This window comes from Abramis brama, assembly GCF_963993115.1.
Source record: "Abramis brama genome assembly, chromosome: 1".
NCBI classification, from domain to species: Eukaryota; Metazoa; Chordata; class Actinopteri; order Cypriniformes; family Leuciscidae; genus Abramis; species Abramis brama.
The window spans coordinates 54,858,630-54,869,328 of NC_139963.1; the positions used below are offsets into that span (position 1 = coordinate 54,858,630).

A 10,699-nucleotide genomic window follows, 5' to 3' on the forward strand; every position below is an offset into this window, starting at 1 on the left:
GCGTCTAAGCGATTGTGGTGTTCTGTTCTTGGGTGCAATAAGGACAAAGCAGTCATTTTGACGTTCCTAAATCTGAACCGCTGAAGACGCAGTGGCTGAGTTTTGTTTTCGAAGGGAATATTCCCCACGAATTCTCATACTAATGAGAATTTTTAATTAAAGTATATTACAAACTTTTAATTTAGACCCTAAAGAATCATATTAGCTTGTACAAAAATGGCATTATATGACCCCTTTAAATCAACACCGCTCGGTGTTCATATGGGAACCACCAGCAGGGTGTTAAAAGTAACACTGATGCAGTGTTAGAGTTAATTAGACTATTAAGTGATTAATTGAGTGATGATTGTTCAATTATTAGAGACAGCTGATGATAACAAGCAGAATCACTGAAGAAAAGAGAAACACAAGAACTACAACTTACTTCCAGACACAGCCTTAGATGAAATCAACTGAAAAGACATGAAATCTCTCTTATTACAAACCCGTTTGACCTTATTTCTGTCATTCATGTACAGAAGTTCTTTTTGAGAATGAACAGAGTTTTAGATGTTGATGTTTTATTGAAAATGTTTGGCCACCATTATTGTGATCAGTATTTCCTTCAGATGGGTGGTTTGACTCTTTATATTTTTTTTGTTAGTTGTTGTCTTTGTAACAGTGTTTACCAAAACACATAATTTGTTATAAAGGAACCAAATATATATATATATATATCATGCATATCATGATTTGAGAACGTTTCCAGCTACCTGTGAGCAGGGGAAACATTTATTTCTCACTCTGTTTGAGCTGCTGTGAGAACAGCGTTAGTTTGCAGAGGCGCACGCTTTACAGAACTCATTCATGGTCACCAGGTCCGTTACAAAGCACGCACCACTGATACCGCACACTATCACTGTAGTCAGCGACTAGCTTTCTGTACATCAGAGAGCTACCCCACCCTCGCACCACAGATAGTCACTGCTCCTACAACAGCTCTGAAAGAGCGAGACTGAGACATGAGTGTTCACAAATCAGTCCGAGCCTGTCATAAGACATGCTCCACTGAAATAATGAAGCACATAAAGTGTATGTTTCAAGCACAAAACACACAGGTTTTCGGTCCCCCTTCACTAGGCGGCTCTCCCTAAATTGTCACTCTATCTCTGTCCAAACGGGCCACAGCCTGTCAAGCCAGTCCCATAGAGAATATGTGCACAAATCACAACATAAGGGTATTAGGTCCCCCTATGCTAGGCAGCCCACCCCCAGTTGTCATTCAAAGCCTAGCCACAAGGGCCCAGGCCTGGCAAGCCATCCCCGAAATATCAGTGTGGGTTATGAACATCATAAAGCGAGATTATTTGCTCCAATTCGCTCGCAGACCCCCGCGATTTTAGGCGGTCGTCAAGACTTCGGTGAGAAGCAATGTAGCTCACATGCTTCGCGCCGAAATTCAAAACCTGTTAGCAAAAGGGATGATAGAGTTAGTGCTGAGACAGTCAGGGTTTTACAGCCGCTACTTCCTTGTACCAAAAAAGGACAGCGGCATCAGGCCCATTTTATATCTGAGACATCTGAACAAAGCCCTCATGCGACGGCCATTCAGAATGTTAACTACCAAACAAATCCTTGCACAAGTTCGCCGGGGGATTGTTTTTTTTTACGGTGGATCTGAAAGACGCCTACTTTCATATTCAGATAACGCCCCATCACAGGCCATTCTTGAGATTCGCCTTCGAGGGGCAGGCTAATCAATACACGGTCCTACCGTTCGGTCTGTCCCTGGTACCCCATACATTACGAAGTGCATGGACGCAGCGCTCTCTCCCCAGAGACTCAGGGAGTGCGCGTGCTGAATTATCTCGACGATTGGCTCATGATGGCCCAGTCGAATTATTGGCACACAGATCCTTGCTCCTCAGCCATTTGGAATGTCTAGGGCTCAGGATCAATTTTCCCAAGAGCAAACTGTTACCAAACTTGTGGAGTTGTTTAATCCTCCTCTGCTGAGATCTTCACAGATTTAGTCTCTTTTTCTGTTATTTTCTTTCCTTCAGTGATTCTGCTTGTTAACAGGCGTATTAAGGCTGAGATGACTCCATATTTAATATACACAGACTTTGTGGCTCAGATCTCTTACTTATAACACTCTGACTGTAGTCTAGAAATCTAGACGCACCCTAGCGGCAGCGAAATTTCTGACTGCGAACTCTGAACTCTGACTGTGTATATAAACACTGAGCAGTGTTAATATAACACTGGGGATTTTGCTACAGAGACAGAGACGGAGCAAAAACAGGACACTATGTGATGATAAAAAAAATGAGTTTATTGAATAATCTTAGCTGTTTCAGTTCTCAGCCAGACTTCATATGGCCAGCTCAAATTCAACAAGTGTTACGTAATGTAGTTAATTAAAGAAATTTACTGCTGCACAGTATCATTCCATGACATTAAAAACTTTGAAATGGAGACACTTCCTGATCGCTAACCTCCTTTTTTAGTCAATACAGCATACAACACATTATTAAGCATCAATATGAAAATAATATAAAAAATTGAAAGGAATAAATCTGAATATACATTTTGAGTTATTACTTTATATCAGACTCTACAGCAAGGCCTTAGTAAAGCCAGGATGTTACGGTTGATTCTCAGAGAATCTCGCAAGAACCGATAACAGAGCCATTTCTGATAATTTTGGTCCACCGAATAAATTTCTCTGTTGGTGTTGTGTCGATATCCCATCAGCGGGTGGAGCCCTGAGTGAATTTCTCTGTCGGTGGGGTTGTGTCGATGTCCCCTCAGCGGATAGGGCCCAGAGTGGATTTCTGAGTGAATATCTCTGTCGGTGGGATAGACTCTGTGTCTCCTCAGCTGATGTTGCACAAAGCAACCTAGTTTGCCTAAAAACTGTTCTGACTGATAGTTTCTATACCCTGAATGCAATGTGCGTAGCTTTTGATTAACACATCTGCAAAATGCATTATTGTTAACTGCTGATATTTTACTTATCTCCTCTTGATTCCTGAAGAAAGCACAGTTCAGGTCACTTCTTATTCCAGTGCTTTCCAACACAAACACAGTGTCACACCAGAGACCTGCATGATCTCTTATCGTCTTGACATCAGTAACTTTAAACTTCTCATATGGAGGAATCAGCACCTCTTCCTCCTCAGGAAAACTAGAGTATTTTGACACATCAGCACCTTCACAAGTTTTGATTTCAAAACAAGATTTATTTCCAAATAGTGCTGCTACTGTACGATCAAGAGAGGATGAAGCAAATTGGCCAAAACGAACCTCTGTGTTCTGAACATTCTCATCAAATTCAACATCTGTACCACGATATGTTAATTTGCATACATTTTGCCCTTCCTTTAGAATCTGTATTGCTTCTGCTAACAAAAAGAAAAGTGAATACCATGTAAATGTCTTGTCTTCGTAATTTTGTTTATCAGTACGAACAGCTTTATTGAAATCTTGATACAAATCAAAATGTGAGTTAGTGTACACATAAATGGCTACTGAATGATTCCATGTCAAGTTACTATCATTTGGGATCGTGGCATTCTCTTCACCATTCTGCCAGACTGTTTTAAATTTAGGTGAGTTATTGAGTTCCTTCTCTAACAATTCTGTCTTCACCTGGTCTGACATATTCTTTTTGCAACCGACATAAAGATCATCAACCGAATTCTCTACCATATCCAATGGAAATATCTGTTCTTCATCAACATCAGTTCTGTGATCCTGCAAGAATCATAATATTCATAATATGCGATAATCATCAATATCAGTATTCATGTCTATAATCTGTCATCCACATGGAACACAAGCTCACCTGTCCTAGAACAGCTGAAATGAGAAGAAGAGCTTCAATGATCAGCAGCATATTGATTCAGTCGAATCCCTCAGATGATCCAGTAGATCTAGTGAAGCTGAAACACAACAAGAAATCTAAGACATAACAGTCAAGATAAACCCTAACAAAATAACAACACAAAACAAATACATATAAAAAAACAACTGTACTGTTATTTTCACTGATGTGTACCACTTAAGTTAATCAACTTTACCCCTCAGCAGGGGCGGCGCTAGGGCTGGGCTAAGGGGGCTTAAGCCCCGAATGTTTTTAGTAAAGCCCCGAATATTTTGTTACCTTGTCTTGCTCATAGAGCAAAACAATTAATCAGAAAAACAAATGTGAATAAGATTACAGCAGCCGCGATTACCTAATCATGAAAAGTGCATATTACAGTTTTATTTATATTTTCCCCTTTGCATTAAAGGTGCTGTATGTAGGATCCAGCGGCCTCTAGCGGTGATGTTTCAGATTGCAACAACAGATTGCAACAACAGCAACAGGTGCTCAAACTCAAGAGCGCGCGCCGCACTCACTACCGGCCACACTGAGACTTTCAACACAACGGAGAAAGCATCACACAACATGCTGGAAACTCATGTAAACTCCCACTGCAACATTACCATAATAGGCTACTTTTATCAGCTTGACGTATAACTAATGCTCCATGCTCGTACCATGATAACGTTACATTGACTGTATTTTGCCGACATGTGGTGTTATCTAGCATAAGGCATTTCACTAACTATTCGTGTATCTTTCACAATTAGCAATGTCAACATAGGTCAATGAATGATAACGAAAACGGTTAGTCAACTAGACTGAACAATTTCAGTGTAACAATAAGACAGTAGGAAGTAATATTACTGTAGGCCTACTGAACGTGTCTGGAAATGTGTATTATAAACAATATGATCGTAGTGGGATGAGTGACGTTAGACAGTAGACCTAGTACATAAAATAAAAGTTACATCCTAATGCACCTACTTTTTGTTATCATGGAACAGTCTTTTGTATTCATTTCATGTCTCATGTATGTTGTATTTTACCTTGCTATTTCATTACAGTTTACTATTATTTATTTCAGCATATCTGAAAACTTGTAATTTATCAGAAAAAAAGCCAACTCAGGGTCTGTTTTTATAGGCTACCTAAAACAAAGCGGAGGTCTCTCCATAATTCAAACGCTCTGCCAATGTTGATCCGTGTTTTCGTCCTGAGTTGATCCGATTGACGTTTGGCCTGACGAGCTTCAGCAGATAATTTTTTTTAATTTTTTTTAGGAGTTTGTGTTGGAGTCTGTGTTGTGCTGGAGGCAGGTCGCTTTTTGGTGTTATCAGACTCCATGTTGTTAGCTGCAGTGCCGTCGCATAGACTGTATATAAAAAGGAGAGAGGCTCGGGAGCGCGCATGCACGTCACATCCGGTGGATTTCGCAGAAAATCCGACCCGGAGACTTCACATAAAAATAGGAATACTGGCCTTCAGAGGTAATAGCAAAACACGAAAAGTGGATCATTGTAATGTGTGATTACAACCCCTTCACAGACAGGCAATAAAAAAAGGATTAATTTTATAAAAAAAGTTACATACAGCACCTTTAAAGGCACTTACGACGTGCTTTTGCAGCGTTGAGCATTGTAGCCAATCACAGACATGTCTGTTAAACGCATCGGCCAATCAGAGGCATTTAAATGAGTTGCTGTGCTGAAGATTTGTTTTGAAGAATGCATAAGTACAAATAAAATATTATTGGCAAATAGTTCCAATTATTTCACTAATAAATTGAGCCTTTCTTTTACTTTATACCCTTAAATTTGCTTTTATAATTAATTAATTCCTTTAAATAAAAATACCCAATTTTAGTTTGGGCTAAAGCCCCGAATATTCACTGACCTTAGAACCGCCCCTGCCCCTAGTAACCTGTGGTTTTAGTTGTCCTTTTTGTGAGGTTCTTCAGGAGCTCAGGAGCAATGATGAGAGGAGAGGATCAGAAAAGGAATCAAGCCAGACGACAACAGCAGTATTTAAACCAACAGATGAGGAAGTTAGCTTTTTCATATCACAAAAAAAAAAAAAATCTTATCCAGTCAGATATACTAGGTTTTCTTAGCATATTTGCATCAGGATATGAAACTGCATTTATGCATAGCAAGCGTGTGGTTCTGTTTAGGCACTTTAATCATGACGTGCATGCGTCATGCCTTGATTCAGTCATGAAGTGGTTGTTATTTGCCTTCATCATAATCCTGAAACTTTGGGTCCTCATATTCAAACCATGTTCATAATAGCTCAGATGAAGCTGGAGAGTCAAGTCCTAAAAGAAGTATGAACTTTTTATTCAGCTGTAATGCTATAAAAAAAGGAAGTTCATATAGTTTTATAAATTCTAGTTGGTCTCTAGAGCTGTAGAGGCTGGAATACACTAGACACCTTATAAAATGATTAAAACACTAGACATTGGCAACTTTGCAAATTGTATCAAAATATTCTTTGTTTAGTGGACTCAAATGAAATAATTTCACAGTAATAATATACACACATTTCTAACAGTATAAACATTAGTTTGTGAACAAATGGTTTGAGGCAATTTACAGTGAAATTACTGTTTTATTTTTACACATTATCTTTTTTTATTTGACCATACTTTTCTGGTTGTTTTTGTAACACACATTCTCTGGAAACTCTGCTGTCAGATTTTTTTTTTTCTGTTTTTTTTTTTTTTTTTTTTTATACAGTGTACTTAACTAAGATATTTTTGTACTAACCTTTTTGAGAACTTTATTGAAAACAACATAACACTGCACAAACACTGACTTTCCATAACATGAGAGAACCTTGCCAGAATATTAGTTATGAGATAGTTCCCTGTTAGCTGGGATATCAACAACAACATACTTTATTTTATTTTATTTTTATTATTCAGAAAAGTCAAAAACATGTATACAATAAATAATATGAGTGTAAATAGGCTTTGTCCTTTCCAAGATTAAATATCTATGGCTGCCACTTCAACACTGCCTCAAAATAGTATTAAAATTATTGAACTCATATATACAAATGATTTACTCTTAGCTTCTGACCAAGGCTGTATCTCAATACTAGTTTTACTTGATCTAAGTGCTGCGTTCGATACTATAGATCATACAATACTATTAGATCGACTTCAAAATTATACTGGTGTTCAAGGACAAGCATTAAGCTGGTTTAGATCATACTTATCTGACCGCTACCATTTTGTCTATTTAAATGGAGAAAAATCGATCATAACTCCAGTAAACTATGGAGTGCCGCAGGGATCTGTGTTAGGCCCTCTGTTATTCTCAATATATATGATGCCACTTGGAAATATTATAAGGAAACATGGAATTAGTTTCCATTGTTATGCTGATGACACTCAAATATATATTTCATCACGGCCGGATGAAAACGCTAATTTATCCAAATTGACAGAGTGTGTTAAAGATATAAAAGATTGGATGACGCGTAATTTTCTTTTATTAAATCCAGACAAGACAGAGGTAATACTTATCGGTTCAAAAAACCGCCCACAGAACCTCTCACAATACAACTTTGACATTGTAGGATGTCCTGTTACTTTATCCTCTACAGTAAAAGACCTGGGTGTTATACTCGATTGTAACCTGTCTTTTGAAAATCATATTTCGTATGTTACAAAAACTGCCTTTTTCCACCTTAGAAACATTGCTAAGCTACGTAATATGCTATCAGTTTCTGATGCAGAAAAGTTAGTTCATGCATTCATGACCTCGAGACTAGATTACTGTAATGCTTTATTAGCCGGTTGTCCTGCATCCTCAATAAACAAGCTACAGTTAGTCCAAAATGCAGCCGCTAGAGTTCTTACTAGATCAAGAAAATATGATCATATAACACCGATTTTATCATCACTACATTGGCTACCTATAAAGTTCCGTATTAATTATAAGGTATTGCTACTGACTTATAAAGCCCTAAACGGCTTAGCTCCAGTCTATTTAACGGATCTTCTATCACCCTATAATCCATCGCGCTCTTTAAGATCAATAAATTCGAGGCTTTTGGTCATACCTAGGATATCCAGATCAACCAAAGGAGGGAGAGCATTTTCACATTTGGCTCCGAAACTCTGGAATAGCCTTCCTGATACAACAGCCAAACAACATCTAAATTTAATGATGTAAGGGTCAAGAGCCCAACTAAAGCAAACACTGATCACCATAACGGTGTCTTAAAAATATATTTTCTCCTTCAGTGATTCTGCTTGTTAACATCAGGTGTCTTCAATAATGCTCAATCATCACTCAATTAATCACTTAATTATATCATTAACTTTAAGACTCTTGAGTGTTAATTTAATCATCATTTTAACACTTTAACACTCTTGAGTCTGGAGTCATATAAACTCCCAGGAGAGTTCAATTAACACTCACTGTAAAAAAAAAAAACATCATCAAGTCAAAAATTTCTAGTGACTGATTACATCTAAATTTTTCAATTAGTCTGACATATTATTTCTCATTGAGCCAATGTTAACAGACTATTGCAACAACAATTGCACTTGGGCCAATTTAAAAATTTAGATGTGACCAGTCACTAGAAAATTTTGACTTGGAGAGGTTAGAAATTTTTTACAGTGCTGGAGTTTTTGCTGTTGGACCTCACATATATGTAACTTTTTGAGGATCAAAAAGCATTAAAGTTACATATATGTACCATTTCTTTTGAAGTTTAAGGTACAATATTGTACCCTTGAGGGTACAGCCCCAGTGACAAGCCATTGTACCCCTAAAGGTGCAATTATGTACTTTATTTTCTGAGTGTTTACTGGTGTAGGGGAAGAAGTGGTTTCTTGAGCAGTATCTCTAAAAGGGGTGAATAAAAACCCCAAAAACTTATTGTGTGTTTATTATGTCCCCTGATAGCATAGAGGTATGATGAAGATGTACATAATAAAATTTAAACACACTCCTATAATTATAATGACGCAAGGATAACTGTGATAACTGCAAGCAGATGGTTTGCTTTATTTACAATATGTATATAATTTATTTACATAAATATAACTCATCCATTAAAATATAATTTACATAAATGGAAACAAAAACAAATAAACTTATTTACAGCTATATACAACTTAAGCAAAAATAAAATAAAAACAATAATTGAAATAAGCCACAGAGAGAAAGAAGATGAGAGGTGCCAAATAAACAAAAATAATAAAACCAAAGCACACGCATACTAATCCCCACCCTCTAAATCAGGGGTTTTCAAAGTCTAAGACAATGGGCCTCCCTTTTGACACAACTTACCCATATCCCCCCTGTCATGTAAATAGGCAGATTGGATTTTCTAAGGCATTAGGCAACGTCTCCACGGTTTAATGACGAGAGCAACCCCCGACGCGCATCTGCAAAGGGACGGATGGCCCAAATGTGGACAAACGTTGACACAACTTACCAAAGGTTGGCTTGCTCATCCTAAAATTTCGGACCCACTGCTCCTCATTAAAGCCATTATTTAAACACAATATGCGGGTGTAACGGAGTTGAAAATGCACTTTGTTAATTCTAATTTCCAATTTGTTTAATTTAATTTAAACCATATTTTAATTATCATTTAATGATTTGTTGGGTATTTGTGAATTTTATTTTATTGAGTTTAATTTATTTATCATATTGCTATTGTTTCCTGCGGAAATGTCGTTGCTGTACAGATCAGCGGAAGAAAAAAGACAAAACAGTTAATAGAACATGCAGTGTATTAAAAACAAAGTCAAAAATGTTGCCAGCAATATTTTTTTTTCTGGTTTCAAAGACATTTTATTACGTTTATTAATATTAATGATGTGTTCACGCATCCTTGCATACAGCTTTCTTACACAAAACATGTCTTACAAATTTTAAATCAATATATTGTCTGAATGAGATGTCAGGATGATTTTCACATAGTTTTGGAGCAAATATTCTAGGTTTCATCATACAATTTTCAAAAGTCTTGTGAATAAATAATCGTATGGGTTTCATGACCTTATTTCAGTGACTTTTTTTTCACAAACCACACATAAATGTCATTATCTCAAAACTACAAACTTTTACATACATGCTGCTGATATATTATTGTAGCAGAGTTTGTGCTGAATACAGTGTAATCAGACTTTAGCCATGAAAATGTCACAAGTAACAGAAATAAGCACAAATGTCAGAGCATGTCAGAAAACCTCCAGGGCCAGAAAACACCTAAGACCCCAGAGGTTTAACACTGGAGTCTTGCTGTCTTTTTGCAAGGTTCTTCAGGAGCTGTGGCGAGAAGGCTATGTCATAATCCAGTCATACATATTTAGCTTTTCTTAGAATCTCTGCATCAGGAAATGAAACTGCACTTATGCATGTTCTTAATAAAGCAGCGTTTTGTTCCTCTGAGGCACTTTACTCATGATATGCACTCTTCATATCTGGATTCACTGTAGTGGTTTTTGTTTTCAGCTGTAATTCATCAGTGTACAAATAAATGGCAATTGAATTCACTTTAGACACGTTATCTTCTGGCTTTTGGCATTGTCTACACATCTTTTCTATCAAATGTTGATGTAGATATTTCATTCTTCAGAAATGTATTTTCTCCACCATGTGTGTCATGTTCTCTCTACAACCTCATATTTATCATTAACAGAATATCTAGTGGAAATATCTGTCCATCAACAGAGGTAGGAGTTCTGTGATCCTACAGTGACAGGAATCACAATCAGAAAGAGCTTTATTGCCAAGTGTGCTTGCACACACAAGACTTTTACCTTGGTTTTGAAGCTTCCAGAGCACATATATAAATATAACAAGGCGTATAATAAAA

The 10,699-nt window shown here is 37.1% G+C and overlaps 1 protein-coding gene across 1 annotated transcript; it reads right to left on the bottom strand.

Annotated features, from left to right (window-relative positions):
* Window positions 1-2,294: 2,294 nt before the first annotated feature.
* On the bottom strand, window positions 2,295-5,854 carry LOC311098169 (ecto-ADP-ribosyltransferase 5-like). Its single transcript, XM_084138231.1, has 3 exons — window positions 5,747-5,854; window positions 3,830-3,926; window positions 2,295-3,738 (listed from the first exon to the last, which is right to left on the bottom strand). Exons 2-3 carry the CDS (start codon window positions 3,878-3,880, stop codon window positions 2,590-2,592), a joined length of 1,200 nt encoding a protein of 399 aa, XP_083994357.1. The 5' UTR covers window positions 3,881-3,926; window positions 5,747-5,854; the 3' UTR covers window positions 2,295-2,589.
* Window positions 5,855-10,699: the final 4,845 nt, after the last annotated feature.